Below are 16,037 nucleotides of genomic sequence, written 5' to 3' on the forward strand. Positions count from 1 at the left end.
TCCGAGAGTCGTTTTCACTTACCCGTGTGTAGGCTTCCTATCTGGACACAGGTTCCGCCGCAAAATCTAAGGTTCTACAAAACCAAGGAAGGCTCAGTAAATGTTTGAGTGAAGACATGAAGAGGGTCTAAGGATAAACGTGACAGGACCTGTAAACAGGCACGCGGTGGGCATGACCCGGCACTGGGGACGGGAGCTGCTGGCATGTGTGGCTGGGGCCAAACGAATAAATTGGTTTTATTCACCATTCAGTGGGGAGGTCTGGAGAGATGCCCTCTGCATCCTTCAGGGTCCACCTCTGAAGGGTTTCAGGACCTACGCTTCCAGGGACTAAAGACTGTAGTGGTTAAGGACACAGGCTCTTTGGAACTTCCCTGGTGGTCCAGTGGTTAAGACTCTGTGCTTCCACTGCGGGGGGTTCAGGTTTGATCCCTGGTTGGGGAACTAAGATCCTATATACTGTGTGGCACGGCCAGAAAAAAAAAAAAAAACACAGGCTCCAGAGCCTGCCTGGGTTCAAATCCCAACTCTACTTTCAACAGCTGGGTGATCCCAGGCAAAAGTACTGAACTGTTCTAAGCCTTGACCTTCTCATCTGTAAAACAGGTGTTGTTAAAAGAACTCAGTGACAGTCAATGGAAGTGTCTAGCACGGAGCTTAGAAGATGGTAAGCATGTGAGGCGCTGGTGACGAGTTCAGTGTGGCAGTGCAATGTAGACCAATGGCCCTCACACTTGAGGTGCATCAGACTCCCCTGAAGGCTTGTTAAAACACAGAGGGCTGGGTACCACCCCGAGTTTCTGATTCAGCAGGTCTAGGGTAGAATCTGAGAATCTGCATTTCCAACAAGTTCCCAGGTGATGCTGCAGTTGCTGCTTTAGGGACCATACTTTGAGAACCACTGGTCTAGAGAAGGGAGAACTCAGGTGTAGGACTTGGGAGCTGGGACCATCCCGCAGTGTCTGGTGACTTTGGGCAGTTAATCTCTTTGAGCTTCAATGTCTTTCCTTGTAAAATGGGACTCTTAATATCCACTTCACAGGAATTCCCTGGCGGTCCAGCGGTTAGGACTCTGGGCTTTCACTGCTGAGGGCCCGGGTTCAATTCCTGGTCGGGGAACTAAGATCCTGCAAGTTTCTCAGTGTGGCCAAAAAAAACCCCAAATAAACAAAAAAACCAACTTCATGGGGTCATGCCTGGCATACAGCATTCTCAGTATTTAGCTCAGTTTGTTGGCCCTTGAAGGATGGGTAGGATCACCATGAGCAGAGATGGGTCAGGCGGGCCTGCGGGATGCTGCTGAGAACCCCAAAGCCCGGAGCAAAGTGCCGGATGGATCTGGAAGCCCCAGAGCAATGTGCTAATTCGGAAAGAACTCGTTTTCCAATTCTATGGAAGTTTCTATGTGGCAAATCCACAATTAACTTTGGACCCTGACCCAGATGGCTGACAAGGTGACCTAAGAAAAAGGAAGCAGCCCCACGGGGTTCCTATCACAGGCTCCGCGCCTTCCCGACCCTGCCTGCCCGCTCTGCTCCCGCGTGTCCACGGCCCCCTTTTGTCAGAGAGAAAGCCTGTCACCTCTGGACTCACAGGGGGATCAAAATCCCTGGGGCCCCTGGCCAGGCTGGGCTGCCCCAGGGCCCACGCAACCGTGTGCACCTGGGGCAGGGCTGGCGCCTTGCAAGACTGCGCCCAGGGCTCAGAGGAGATTTCTGGGCCAGTTTGGTGTTATGACGGCAACAGCACGCAGACACCCCATCCGCGGTGGATCAGAGGCTGTTGACGTTTAAGGGCGAGACCCATCGCTCTTGGCATGGGAACACTGCAGGCCGAGTGCCTCAGGGGTCCGGGCCTTGGCAGGCTTTGGCCTGAAGACCAGTGGCAGCAGCCGGCCTGAGTCACTGGTTCCGAGGCAGGATACCCGGGGAAAAAGGGCTCTCCCTGGACCAGGGGCACAGATCCACTGTCCAAACAGCACGCTCCTCACCCAGCAGTCCTTGGGCCTGAAATCCCACCCTCAGAGATCCATTGTTTGGTCTTTTTCAAAATAACTCTTTGAAGTAACTCTTTCATATAAAAAATTCAATGCTGTGCTCGTTTACTGGGCATTCAATGTGGGCAAATCACTGAGCCTGGCACCGTGGAGACCCAGGAATACGGAAGACGGATTCCCCACAGGAAAGCAGGTGGCTGGAGGGGCCACCTGGAGGGCTCCGAACACAGCCCAGGGTCTAGAAGGGAGGGCCGGCCTCCCAGGGGGCACGGGGAAGAAAGGCCTTTAGTCCTGGAGGGGGCAGGAGCAGGTGGAAGGCTGGCGTGTGTTCAGGGAACAGTGAGTCAGGCGGTACGGCCCCGTAAGGAGGGTGAGCCCTCAGCCCCTCCAGGGAGGGCAGAGGAGCAGGACACCAGCTGGAGACGCAGGTGGAAGCCAGCTGGGGGGGTCTGCACAGCAGGGACCGTGGGGACCCAGTGTAGGTGGCCTTGTCTGAGAATTTCCCTCCCTGGGAGATGGGAGGGAGCTTGAAGGGGAGCGTCCCCCAGGTGACAGGCGAGGAGACAGGTTCCCGGATGGGTAGAGAAGGGTTTCAAAGACCAGGGGTGCTGCTGAGAAGACAAACCTTCGGAATGTGGGCTGGGTCGGGCTGAGTCAGCACCTAGTACTTAAATGCCTCTAGGCCCACAGGTGGGAGTGTGGTCCTGCGTAGGAGAGTTTTCTCTCTCACCTCATCCTCGTTCTAAGGTTTCACAGCTTTCACAGCACATTCACCCACATCACCTCGCTGATCTTTTTAACAGCACTTTGGACTAAACAGGGCATATTATTCCCATTTCACACATGGAGAAGCTAAGGCCTAGGTGAGCTGAAGTTATAAATTCTGCTTTATAGGAACCACTGGGCTTTTGGGGTGCATATTCGTTTCTGTTTTATTTATTTATTTACTATTTATTTTTAGATAGTTCAAACATTTACATGAGTCAAAATTCAAAATGTCCGGATGAAAGCTTCTCTGTCAACCCTACTCTTCCAGCTGCCCGGGTCACCTCTTACCAGTTTGAACTCAAGCCTTTTGACTATGGGGGTAGGGTCCTTTCTGCCGCAGTGGGGCAGGGGCTCAGGACACAGCCCCCCTGTAGATTCAGGAAAGCCCAACGTAAGTGCCACCCCAGGAGGGGTGTTATACCTCCTCTGACAAGTACCCATTTGGTCTTCTTTCATCTGAGGCCACATAAGTCTATCTTTAGAGCCTAAACTCCTTGAAGGCAGGGAGTCTATCTTCAACTTCTGGGAGGTCATAGAGTAGGGGTTAAAATTAGAGGCTCTGGCGTATAGAGAACTGGGATAAAAACTGTGCTGTGGGACAAGTTACTCAGGCTCTCTGAGGCTCTGTTTTTCAGCTACGATAAGGATGCCCTCACCAACCTCACAGGGCTGTGTGGGGACTGGATAAGATGACTTACGTCCCATGTTTAGCTGTGTGTCAGGCACAGGGTCTGTGATCTGTAACTGGGAACTGCCATCGTTCCCAGTGTTCTGGGGCCCGCGTGTGTCTGCAGCATGACAGACCCGGGCACCCTTTCACACTTAATCCTGACAGAGAATCAGGGATCTCAGGCAAGTCGGCACAGTAGGTCCCTCAAATCCATGTATCTGAACCAATCGCTCGCTCTTCCTGGGCTGGGATCTGCCCTTGCCGTTTGTGAAACCAGCCCTCCAAAGGCTGGCTCTTCACTGTCTCCTTTCAGGTGGTTTTTCTGGGGAGTCGGGCATTTTGACAGAGGGGCCGACAGCCCACGGCTCCTCTGGGCCTATTTTGTCTAATGCCCTGAGTCTGAGCTGATACACGGGGAAGCTGCCATATGGCTTTTCTCAGGGCTGACAGGAATGAATCACTGGAGGGTCACCCCTGCCCTGGAGCTGCCGAGGGCAAGTGACTCATGGCCTCTGCCTCTCGGAAGCCATGTCCTCGGCCCCTGAGACTACAGGCAGAGGAGGGGGCTTCCCCGCTCCTAGATCGCTCTGGGTTGGAAGGGAGCCAAGACATCATTTATCCCACCTCCCTCATCTCGCAGATAAGAAAGGGAACCTGGTGGTGGGAACAGGCACACAGCCAGCTGGTTGCAGGAGCAGGATTTGTACCTGCCTTGACTTCTGTGGTTCCCTCTGGGCTGCGGCAGATCCCCACCCCTGGGCCTTCCAACCACAGCGCCCTCACTCCTGCCTCGGGCTCCAGGTCCTAAACACTCTGAGCAGTGGATCCCGTGGCTTTTTGGTAGGACAGTTACTTACCCCTTTGGAAGAACATCCCTGGAATCTTGTTTCCAAGAAAGGGCAGAATGATCTGTTGGAGCTGGTGTTCCCACGGACCTTAGGGTCAATAAACAATATAAAATTGTGTTTACTTTTCTCTTAAAAAGAGGCATTCCTTTCCCATCCAACTCAAGTTTTGTCAAGAAACAAAAATATAGGCCAGCAAGGATTAAGGGATAAATAATCGTCTGGCAGAACAATGGAGCAATCCATGACTTCAAGGGATGGAATCCACACCAGCCTTGGGAGCTGGGACTTGGCAAGCAAGCCAGAGCCCGGGAACAGGGACGGAGGGCAGGGCGAGGAAAAGGGAGGGAAACGGCTGTGCTGGGGCAGGGCCAGGCGGGGGACGACTCGGGGGACCCGGGGAGGGGTCTGTGGTGTCATCCCACCCCATCTCCAAACCCAGGTGCTCTTGCCGCCCAGAACCCCGGAGCCCGGACTTCCTATCAGCAGGGCCCTGCCTAGGCGCTCAGCTGCCGCGGGTGGGCAGGTTGAGGGGCGCGCGCATCTCCAGCAGGGGTTCGTCTCAGGCTTGGCGCCCCGCTGTCCTGGAGGAACAGTGCAGGGCGGGGGTGGGGGCCTGAGACGTAGACACAGAGGGTCAGGGGTCACGGCAAGACGCACTTCAGACGGGAAGAGTACGAGGCTCGGAGTTCTCTTTGCTTTGGGGAGGAGCCCGCTCACTCGGCCTCCAGAAAGGGATCTCCCCGGTTTGTGGATGTGGAAACTGAGGCCCAAACTGGGAGGCCCAGAGCCGGGGGTCCCGGCCGCCAGCCCCCGGCCCACGCCCGGAGGAGTCAGACGACGACAGGGGTCTGGGGAGGCCCGCGCCCACCGCGCCCGCGCGCTCCGCAGACCCCCGGGCGCAAGGGGCGGACCCCGCGGAGCCGCCGGTAGTCCCGGGTGGGAAGGCGCCGGGTGGGGAGGGCGCGGGCGGAGGAACTGAAGTGACTCAGGCCGGTTCTCAGGCCGGGCCTTTGTTCCCGGGACGCCGACCTTAAAGGGCCAGCGCCCGAGGCAGAAGCGCGCCCGGCGGCCTCCCCCCGCCCCCGCCCCCGCCCCCACTCCCACTCCTCCTGGGGTCGCTCCTGGGCTCCGGGCTCTTGGCAGAAAGTGGGGCGTCCTGCAGGATTCAGGGGTTCATCCAATCGAATCCTCAGGCCATAAGGGAGGGCCCTCAGGTCATTTCAATCATCCCTCTGCCTCAGGGCAGGGCTGCACCTAAAGTGGCTCAGGGGGATTAAGAAAACCCTTTTCCTGCTTTTTAAAGATACTGCCACGGGGCGACCCCTTTCTAGGCAGCGTCTCCCAGGGTCTCCCAGCCATCTGTCTTCTAACCAAGTCCCCACCCTGCAAGGTGACCCACCCACGCAGGCCCCAATATCAGGACTGGATCATTTGCACCCTCATTTGACACGCTTGGTGGGTTTTAGGCCGGCCTGTGCAGACCTGTGAACAGGCTCCCGTCCCGGGCCTCCACGGGGTCCAGGTTTCACACCAGTCCTGTCCTGTCCGAGGATCCCTCGCCACTCCACCCCCCAACGCCGCGCTGCTGGTACCAAATTTGCTCCTCCGGGCCCTGAGCGCCACCACGTGGACACGGGAGAACGGTGCCCTGGGGGACTTAGAGGGGCCCCTGAGAGCTTCCTGCCACCACTCTCAGTTATAAAGCAGCCTGAACTGGCGCAAATCAAAATAAAAGCAGGCCCTAAATTAAAGAGGAGAGGATGAGGCCTGTCCCCTCCTGTGCTCCCGGGAACCCACATCCTCTGTGAAGCGATGGCCCTGAGATCACTTAACAACCAACGCCCATCAGGTCTATTAAAACCTAGGAACAGCCGTCGTTGCTGAGGCTCTGGAAGACCTGTGCCCGTGATACCGACCTCTGCTACCCCTGCTCAAAAACAAAACAACGAAACACCGCTAGAGGTTGGGATTTATGGTTACGCCCACTGTTCATATGCAACTTTTCAGAGAAGGGGGTCTCTCCCTGAAGCTTTCTTAGTAATTTCACAGTTTATCAGATCTTGGACTTAGAGCCGGGTTGGGAAGGAGGAGAAAGTGCAAAGCTCGTCACTATGGGCAAACTGGAGGTGGGGAGTGGGGGGGAACAGCGGCAAAGAAGCCCCAGCTCACAGCTGTGCCCGGCAGAGGCCTCTGCGTCGTGGAGAGAGCCGGGGGCTGCCCCGTGGACTCATTCTCCTTGTGAGGGCATTTTATACCCAGAACAAAGATTTACCAGGTAAGCTAGGACCACAGGCTGTAGCCTCAGGGCCGACAGGGACAGTGTGGGCTTCGTGGGGTATTGGCCTTGGGATCCCTGGCCCTAACCAACCAGGCCAGCCAGCTCCAGACAAGCCCAGAATCCAAAAGGGGCAACCAGAGCTCTCTGAGACCTGCCCCATCCAACCACCCGCGCACCCGCCCGCTCAACAGACATCCCATCCAGGCTGTAGCATCTCCGAGACCCCCCTTCCTCTCCTTTCTCACCCCCATTCTCCTTCATTTCCTTGACAGCCTGACCCTAAATCAAGACCATAACCTTTCAACGGGTCTCCCTGTCTCTGGGCCCTCATGAGCCGCTGCATCCCAGGCGCCATATACTAAATGAATCTCCCTAAAACCTACCCAGGTTCTCTTGAGTGACGGCAGGGTTGCCTACACCATCCAGTCTGAATTTCTTGGTCCAGCGCAGAGGCCCACACCACAGGCACTGCATCGTGACTCTCTCTTTTAGAGTGAGTGACTTCTCAAGAAGAAGAGCTTCGTTTTAATATTTCAAAATCAAATCAAATGTAAATTATGCTTCAATAAATTCTCACCGAAAAGTAATACAAAAACAAACGAAGAGCCTTTGGCCAGTATGTTTTGCTGTGTGCGTGCGTGTGGGCACACAGACGTGTGCCCGAGCAGGGCTGCGGCTCCAGAGCTCCCCGCGAGGGCCGGGTGGGACCCACAGGCAGCTCCTGTTCCGTTTGTGAAGCTCTGCACCCCACCTCGGGGCCGCATCGTTCTGGAAGAAGAGGTGCCTTTTCCTTCTCCAGCCAGGCCTCAGAGCTGAGACGCTTTCCTCTTGGAGGAAAAGAGCCGCCCAAGGCCAGGCCTGGCCCAGGTAAGATGGCGAATAAAATGAGGACTGCTCGTTTACAAGCAGCCCAGGCTCCTCCCTTTCGATGTGTGAAGGTGTGAGGCAGAGTGACCCTCCATGAAATAGAAATTACAACACAGCATCATTTCCAAGTTCAAACGCACATAAGGGTTTTCTAGCCCACCTCTTTATTCTCTCAGACCACAGCACCGAGAAGGGGGTTACCTGCCCTCGTTTCCCACCTGGTGAGGGGAGACCTTTAAAACTCCACTCCTCTTCCCAGCCTCTCAACCACTTTCCTTCCGGAGCCTCCCAGGTAAGCCTGTGTTTTGTCCCCTACAGCCTGGGAACGCCAGCCCCAGGAGGAGCCCACCCATCAACCTGAACCACTATGCCACCGAGAAGAGCGTGGCAGAGAGCATGCTGGACGTGGCCCTCTTTGTGTCTAACGCCACGCAGCTGAAAGCGGTGCTGAAGCAGGGGCCGTCCTCTCATCACTACACCACCCTCGTCACCCTCATCAGCATCTCTCTGCTTCTGCAGGTGGTCATTGGAATCCTCCTCATGGTCATTGGTGAGGAGCCCAGGCCTAGAGTTGGCCTCGGGGTGGGGGGGTGCCCCCCCCCGGTGGGAAGAAAAGCCTAAGTGCCTCCCTGTCACACCCTGCATTTGCACAGGCCACCTTCTCAGCCATAAGCTGCTGTTAGCCCTGTGCACCTTCAAATGCCCAAGTAACAACCACACAGTGCAGGCAGGCACCCTGTCCCACCTCCTGGTATCCCATCTAGTGGCCACTCCATAATACCTGCTGAATGACTATGCTCACTAACTCATAGCAGCGTGCCTTTGAGCCTCTTGTGCGAGCGTGCATCCCTACCCTTAGAAGACCCAGTATAACTTTGCAAATCCCGGCTCTATTGAGTACCGCATGGATAGCCCACACTGGTCAGTTGGGGAGAAAGCAGCTCAGCACAATGGCTGCCACCTCCCTTGATCTCTGAGGGACCAGACTTTCTCTGGACTCTAGCAGCTGTGGTGGGGGAAGCTCCAGGCTGTGGCCACCGCCCCCCCGCAGACACTTACCTGCCACTCCCCCTTCTCCACAGCTCGACTGAACCTCAACGAGGTAGAAAAGCAGTGGCGACTAAACCAGCTCAACAATGCAGCCGCCACCTTGGTCTCCATCACCGTCGTCATCAACGTCTTCATCAAGGCCTTCGGGGCACATAAGACTGGGTTCCTGGCTGCCAGGACCTCAAGGACCCCTCTCTGAACACAGCCTAGAAGGCAGGTGAGGGAGGATGGGAGGTCCCCAGGTGGCGCTTCTCACCTCTGGGGCTTTGGGCTGGGAGAGAGAGAGCCTTGCCAAGCAAAAGGGGAAGACCTGGGGCAGGGACGGGCTCTTGGAGAAGAGCTTGGCTTGGGACTCCCCAAGGTCCCCTTGTGCTCTCTCTTCTTAGGCTGGGCTTCTCTCCAGCCTGGGCTGGGTGGAGGCTGTGGTTAGTGGGGGGAAGAGGGAGATGTGGGTTTTCTCTTTGGCACTGTCCAGCAGCCCCTACAGCTCCAATCGTGGTCCACGGGCCAGCAGCGTCAACAAAACCACTGGGAACTGGCCGGCAGGGCAGAGCCTCAGGGTTCAGATCTGAACCCATACCTGCGTCCTGAGAAGCCTGCCAGGGCAATCGTGGGACACTTAAGCCTGAGGCACTGGTCTGACCTGCCCTCCTCACCATCTCTCTGCTTCCCTACAGGTTCTGGGCCGGCCACTGCTTCCTGCTCTCTCCCCCGCTGATCTGCCAGGCTGATGGGCACAGTCCACAGCCCCTGGGAGAGCTCCTGGAAGGGCAACGTAGATACCCTTGCTTCCTACCCTTGGCCCTGGAACAAAGATGGGCCCTTTTATTAGCTTAAGTGAACTCATCTCGGCCTGGTGTCCTGAGCTCGGACTGGGGTACCACCCACCTTCCTCCTGGCAGCATCTCCTGTACCTAAGGCATGCATACCGAAGGCTGGGCCTGCCCAGCTTAAGGGCTTTGGTTCTGACCCCACCCCATTCCTCCGCTCTGCTCCAGGCCTGTTTTCCCTTTCTGTGGGATGGAATGATTTCTCTTTATAAAGGTTTCTGCAAATCCACTGTGAGTCAGTTTTTACGTCTTCAGTTGGGGAGGCTCGAGCACCCGGGCTGCTCTCTCCGTGTCCTAGAAACGGCTCAAAAGCAAGCCCTAGCCCGGAGGGGGAAGAGGCTTTTAAGTCATTCCCTCTCCTCTGGGTCCTGCTGAGTCAAATTTCCTGGCCTAGTGCCTTGGGCTAATTACCATCTGCTGCATCAGTGGCAGACGAGTCATTTCTGGATTGGTGTGTGTACGCATGGTGCTTTTTGAGAACCTACTATAGGCTGCCCCAGCTTTCATAGCAGCATCTTCTCTTGGGCATGAGTTTAAGGAATACAAACTAATTTTGATCTCTGCCTAGACCAAATATGACTAGGACAGTACCTTTGTACCTGTAAAGCAGCAACAGGGCACCCCCAGCTCAAACAGAAATGACTTTTAGATTGTCTGCTCTTTTATTTTTATTTATTTATTTTCACATTTTATTTATTTATTTGGCCGCGTCGGGTCTTAGTTGCGGCATGCAGGATCTTCATTGCGGCGCGCGGGCTGCTCTCTATTTGTGGCACGCGGGCTCCAGAGCCCGTGGGCTCACTAGTTGCAGCATGTGGGCTTAGTTGCCCCGTGGCATGTGGGATCTTAGTTCCCGACCAGGGATCGAACCCACGTCCCCTGCGTTGCAAGGTGGATTCTTAACCACTGGACCACCCAGGAAGTCCCTATCTGCTCTTTTAGAATGAGCCACACCTCAGTTTCTCTCCACTGTTTACCCAGCCATCCTGTGTCCACCATCCTTTCTCAACTGAAACCACCAACCTCCATGAATCTAGTGCTCAGAAAATGCTCCTCAGACAGGAACCAGGTACGCCCCTTCAAGTAAACCACAGCCCAGGGAGGGTTGACCCCAGCCCCCAGGCGGTGAAGGGTGGAGGGTCCCTGGCACATCCGTCAGAGGCTTGACAGCTGCAGGACAGCGACGTGAACCCTGGGCCCACCCCTCTCCCACCCTGATGGGCCAGAGGAAAACACAAGAGCGTTTTGTTTTCTGAGAAGATGCTGTATTCAATGCTTTCCCTCCCCCCACCCTACACATTTCCCTACAGAGTAGGGGCCATGCCAGGCCCTCTCCATTAAGGCAGGCGGTGTGGAGGTAACAAACATCAAACACAAGGCACTGGCTGGGGCGGGGGGGGGGGGGCGGGTGACGGATCAGGCAGGGGAGGCTGGGCGGGCTCCCGTCATCAGGAGGGCTGAAGCGGGAGGGCTGTCTGGGTAGCTTCGGACCTTGCAGGGCGATGCCCAGGGATACAAGCAGCCCCAGAAAGAAAGCTGGCACCGCAGCCAGCCAACTGCAGCTCTCGCCTACTCCCTACAGCCCTTTTCCCAAGGCACGGAGCCTGAGCAGGGACCATAAAAAGCCACGGCCTGAGGGCAGATATGGCCTCCGTAAACCACAGTCTATGAATTGAAAAGTCTGTGTCCTTCCTGATTTCTTAAGAGGGAGGCAGGGATTCTCTTCAACCTCCAGAAGGTTCTCGGGGGGCTCCATTCTCCCATACGCCAAGTTCATGCTCTTGGTGAATGCGGGGCCCACCAAGTGGACCCAAGTAGACTTGGACTCCGCCACAGCACAGAGCCTGGGCCCAGCTGACTGGCCCCCTGGGCCCTGCTGCAGCTCCCCCTACGCCCTTCCTCACAGACACTGGGCTTCGAGATGCAGCGTCCGATGACCGTTGGTGAATCAGAGTAGCGGCAGAGGCAGCAGTAGTAGAAAAATCCCCAGCCATGAAGGCGTCTGGGATCATTAGTGCAAGATAAGTCTGTGATCGTAGGTGACAGAGAGGGTGCCCCAGACTACGAAGGTCAAGGGCTGTGTTCCCTGAAACGGCTTCACTTTTCATCCTCCGGCCCTGCTCCCTTCCACGTGAGGAAGTAGTTCAGAGCGATCCCCTCACCTCCCCAGACCTTCCCCCCGGGTCCCTGTTCCCTAGTTCCGGGTGTCTTCCTCCTCGTCTTCCCCACCGGGCCGGCCTGGGGCCCTCTCTGCAGGAGGGAGCTGGGCTGTGAGGACTCAAGCTGCCCACTTCCCTTCTCATCCCTTCCCGCTGGATCCCACCCCTCCTCTCATCCTCTCCCGGCCCTGCTTCACATGGTCCCCAAGGCCCAGCTCACAGGCCGCTGGGACAGAAAGGGGCTTCTCGTCCCTGCCTTCCCCACCTTGCCCATGATACACGGCCTATTCACCCAACACCAGGGGGCCAGGAGCCCCCTGCCCATCGGTTCCCCGGCTCCCAACCCCCCGTGGCACCGGGAAGAGGATGCCAGTCTGGAGTTAGTGCCGCCTGGAGGGTAAGGTTAATGCCCTAATTGGTGGCCAGCTGTCGGGTGGCCACCTGGGAGAGATACGCGTGTCCTGGAGCCACACGCCTGTGGGAGAGCTGAGAACGACTCCACGTGAGGCCAGCTCCTCGGTTACCAATCAGCTGTTGGTCAAGGACCGAGCGACGCACCTGTGGGTCTGAGGTATGCGGGGGGCCCCCTAAATGCACGACTCTGCCCCCTCACAGTCAATGCTGGATCTGGACAGGTACAGTTTTGGTTTTCTGTTAAAAAAATAAAAACCCCAATAAAATACGTCCAATAGGAGAGCTTCCCAGTCCACTGCCCCCTGAGGGGCCCAGGGTGGACGCTGGAAGGCACCTCCCGGTCAGGGTGGTGTCGCCCAGGTAGGGCTTTCCTTCCTCAACCCGGTTCCGCGGCCCGTCCCAGGAGCTGTCCCGTCTCTTTCCCATCTTCTGGCCCCGGAGGCCCAGAGGTGGGGAGAGGCCTTGGCCTCCTCCCATGGAGGACGGCTGCCGGCGCAGGGGGTGTCGGCTCGGAGGCCCCTCGGGCCCAGCGCGGCCCCTGCTCCCCTCCCTCCTTCCCTCCGGCAGCAAGCGGGCACTGGCCAGGCCACCGTGGTGCAGGGGCCGGAAGCGGTGGGTCCAGCGGGCCACCCCCGGGGTTACGGCGTCTTCATCTGGCGGCGGTTCCACATGCCTCGCTTGGAATGGAAGTGATGGAAGAAATTCCGGAGGGAGAGACGCTCCACTTCCAGGCCTGCTTGGAGGATCCTGGGTGGGAAGGGGCGGGATGAGCAACAGGTGCACAGAGGCGGGGGTGGGGAGGGGGGCCCCCCGAGGAGCCTGCCTTCCACGTCTCCGCCAGGCCCTGTCCCTGTCACCCTCTGGCTACTCCCCACGGGGCAGGGGAGCGGGTGGGGCAAGCAAAGAGAGCCAAAGGGCCTGGGCTGGAAGCCCAGCTCCGGACCTATGAGGCACGGCATCTTTCAGAGCCTCTCCCTCTACAAAGGATAGCGATGGGCTGGGTACTGCGAGGGTGAGGCCAGGACCAGTGATGATGGAGGCGGGGGTCGGGGGTGGAGGGTGGAGGCCACAGAGCAGACCTCGCCCATCCCTCCCCGCCCCCTTTCCATATACATGGCCTGTTGGGAGGCCTGAGCTTCCAGCAGGTGGAAATAACTGGAATTTGGAGCCGTTTCTCTCTCCTCGGGCTTCAGAGGAGGCAGGGAGGTCCAGAACTGGTCGAGGTCTGCCTCTTCGCAGCGGTGGGGGTGACACCAGCCTAGGCTTCTGTCCACCTTGGGGTCTGACTGACAGAGCTTTACGGGAGCTGAGTTATCTAATACAAGCTCCCTCACCCTCCCTCCTTTGCACCTTAAATTCCCTTAGTTTTGTCACCTTCCCTCCTGCCTGCTCTCTAGGGAAAAAACAAACAGACCAGGTTGTTAAGCCTCCAACAGTCACAGCTGTGAGATTTGGGGCAAGTTGTTAACTTCTCCCCAAGGCTCAGTTTTCTCATCTGGAGAACGGAGACAATCACACCTACCTCACAGAGGTCTGGGGCGCAATAAAGGAGGTGATGGATGTAAATCACCTGCCAAGTACAGGCGCCCAGAGATTGGTGGGTGAGGAAGTGCCCTGTCTCTCAGGAAGAAGAGTGTATCTTCCCTGTCAAGGTCCCCTCTCCCCCGGAGCCCCTGACCTTGCCTGTCCACCTCCTCTGGGCACTGTTCCAGCAATTACACCCTTTCTCTCTTGGATTTTTCCCCTCTCCCTCCTTTGCCCCCACCCCTCAAGCTCAAATCTCAAGGGATCATCCGCCTCCCCTTCCCTTCTCTTGGCAATAAATTCTTGAAGGAGGAATCTCAGACTAAGCTTCCACTTCCTTACCACCCACATGCTCTGAAATCCCCTCACCCTGGGGTCCCACCAGCCTGCTCTCTGCTGCAACCCTTCTTCCCACCGCTCCCTGCCGCCGGCTGGTCCTGCCTCTTCTTTACGTACCACAGACCCTGTCCTCCTCCCCCAAACTCCCTTCTACCAGGTTCCAGGGACCCAGAACCTCCTGGATACCTGTTGCCCTTTAATGGTCCACACTGGCTCTTTTCCTGACCCTCTGCGGGTCTCTTATCCACCGCCACAAGCTCAGCCTCCTCCCCAGCCGTGTTTTCCCGAGTGGGCAGGTGGGAGCCTTGCCGAGAACAGTACCACTCGCATCCACACAGCTCGGAGCCTGTGTTCTTCCCCCCGACAGTCTGCCAGGCACCCACCACGCCCGCCCTGTGACACAGGCAGAGGCAGTATCCCCTCCGATAGATCCAGTCTCGGCGAGGGAAGGAATCTGACCCCCAAGAGGCGGTGCTGGGCCTGGGGGGGTCTAGCCCTGCCCCCACCCAGGGCCCCTCCCCCAGGCCTCTCAGGTGCCCTCGCTCCCCACTCACCTGTCCAACAGCTCCCAGTCCTCTCCACCCCAGCGGTCTCGGAACTCCTTGGTGTTCATGCCCCCGATCCTGTCCAGGTCTGACTTGTAGATGCCGAGCAGCCCAAAGCCATTCACCTCCCAGTAGCCTGTGGACAGACGCCCCAGATGAGCTGACCCAGGGCCAGGAGGACAGAGAAGGCTGAAAGCTCTCATCTGCACGAGCCCCTCGCCTATGTGCGGGGGGGGGAAGCCCCCGGAGCTAAGGTTCCGGGTCCAGGGGAGGCAGCAGTCCTACCAGGGAGGGACCAAGGGCCGGCGACAGCCCTACAGGAGGCTCTGAGGGCAGCAGCCCCCGAGGGCACAGCCTTGGCCGCTCCCTCTCCGGGTGGGGAATCTTCCTCCCAGCTTTGTATCCTCACACAGCACGCCGTCTGGCACATAGTAAGTGCTTAATAAAGGTCTGATGAACAAAAGAAGGGGAAGATGAGGCAGGAAATGTTCATCGCTGCTGCGGCTGCGTCAGCTCAGCCCTGGGGCACTTCTCTGCGGTCTGTCCAGCGGGGGGGCGGGCAGAGGAGCGGAAGGGGAGGGTGGGGGAGGGGTGCTGCCATTGTAGACAGGAATATTTCCAGCTCTGGGTTAAGAAGCAAGACAGAGAGGCCTTTCCTACCGTCCCCAGCCCAGGACAGGCTCACCCTCAGGCCACTGGGGAGTGGCGCCGCAGTGCAGTCTCATGACCATGGGGGCGAAGGCCATCTTGCCCTCCACACAGTGCTTCCGGATGGTATCGATGATTCCAGCTGGGAAGTGGATGTGGAGGTCACAGAGGAAGATGATGCTGTGCGGGTCCTGGGGACAGAGGTGGGAGGGTCAGCAGCCCCTACAGACCACGGCGAGGAGGCCAGGCCGCTCTCTAGGGCAATCCTCAGGCTCTTTCCCATTTCAATGACTGACAAACTTGCGTGAAACAAATTGTTGGATGGGTTTCCAGGGTACTGGGCATCAGGGCGCAGTTCTCAGCATCAGAGAGGGAATCCCAACTCCTCCCCGACCTTTCACGGACTCCGAGGACCCTGCATGAACGCTCCCACCCTGGTACCGGCCCTGCGGCGCAGCAGAGAGGACCCTGTGTCCTCGTCCCTTCCTCCCGGAGGAGCCGGCCGTCTGTGCGTCTCTTCAGCAGCCTTAGTCACGTCTCTCAGGCAGCTTACCTTCACCAGGTCCACGCCAGCCTGAAGCCCGGCTGAGCGTTCGAAGTTCCCACTTAGCTTCATGTACTGGTAGCTGCGGGGAGAGCAGAGAGGGGCTGAGCCTCAGAACCCGGCTGTGGCAGTCCCAGGTGGAAGCTGGCAGGCAGAGAAGAGGTGGTGCGTGCACCTGGGATGGGCCTACGGGCAGGCGGTTGCGGCCTCCGGGAAAAGCTAGAGGCTGGGAATCAGGGAAGCTGGCGGGGCTTCAGGAAGAAGTGGCTCAGGCTGTGACCTGCCGAGAACACCCTCACCTCCGCAGCCTGGACCTTCGCAGGGCCATCTCGACGTCCATGTCCTCGCTGCTGTAGTCGGTGATGATGATGTTGAAGTGCGGGTCGCCGGTGACACCGAACAGGGTCTCCATGTCTCTGATGAATTGCTGCACCCAGCGCGCCTGGTTCTTTACTGCCCGGTGGGGCAGGCGGGGTGGGCGGGGAGAAAGAAGCAGAGGTAACGCAAAGGAGGGCACCTCCACTCCCGGTTCCTGCGTGCTCAGGAGTCCCATCAGA

The 16,037-nt window shown here is 57.7% G+C and overlaps 2 protein-coding genes and 1 long non-coding RNA gene across 8 annotated transcripts in view; 1 reads left to right on the plus strand and 2 right to left on the minus strand.

Moving 5' to 3' along the window:
- LOC132434373 (uncharacterized) overlaps positions 1 to 5,225 on the minus strand; it is a 116,692-nt gene extending 111,467 nt beyond the window's left edge. For 2 of the 5 annotated variants that reach the window (XR_009521291.1, XR_009521292.1), the window contains exons 1-3: positions 4,940 to 5,215; positions 4,292 to 4,369; positions 23 to 74 (exon numbers count right to left, since the gene is read on the minus strand). This is a non-coding gene — a long non-coding RNA (uncharacterized lncRNA). Of the gene's footprint in view, positions 1 to 22; positions 75 to 4,291; positions 4,370 to 4,939 lie in introns of all 5 variants that reach the window. The other 3 variants (XR_009521288.1, XR_009521289.1, XR_009521290.1) reach the window with 3 other exon arrangements.
- A 2,583-nt stretch (positions 5,226 to 7,808) lies between these two features.
- Positions 7,809 to 9,484, plus strand: NINJ2 (ninjurin 2). The gene is made up of 3 exons (XM_060026022.1): positions 7,809 to 7,977; positions 8,510 to 8,694; positions 9,155 to 9,484. Exons 1-2 carry the CDS (start codon positions 7,824 to 7,826, stop codon positions 8,674 to 8,676), a joined length of 321 nt encoding a protein of 106 aa, XP_059882005.1. The 5' UTR covers positions 7,809 to 7,823; the 3' UTR covers positions 8,677 to 8,694; positions 9,155 to 9,484.
- A 1,078-nt stretch (positions 9,485 to 10,562) lies between these two features.
- The window catches only part of B4GALNT3 (beta-1,4-N-acetyl-galactosaminyltransferase 3), a 94,039-nt gene continuing 88,564 nt past the window's right edge, over positions 10,563 to 16,037 (minus strand). For both annotated transcript variants that reach the window (XM_060026024.1, XM_060026023.1), the window contains exons 16-20: positions 15,780 to 15,933; positions 15,490 to 15,562; positions 14,974 to 15,127; positions 14,298 to 14,424; positions 10,563 to 12,627 (exon numbers count right to left, since the gene is read on the minus strand). In XM_060026024.1, the coding sequence (XP_059882007.1) occupies positions 12,519 to 12,627; positions 14,298 to 14,424; positions 14,974 to 15,127; positions 15,490 to 15,562; positions 15,780 to 15,933 (617 nt within the window). In that variant the 3' untranslated portion in view covers positions 10,563 to 12,518. The remainder of the gene's footprint in view (positions 12,628 to 14,297; positions 14,425 to 14,973; positions 15,128 to 15,489; positions 15,563 to 15,779; positions 15,934 to 16,037) is intronic.

Source organism: Delphinus delphis, chromosome 11 (assembly GCF_949987515.2).
Source record: "Delphinus delphis chromosome 11, mDelDel1.2, whole genome shotgun sequence".
NCBI lineage: Eukaryota > Metazoa > Chordata > Mammalia > Artiodactyla > Delphinidae > Delphinus > Delphinus delphis.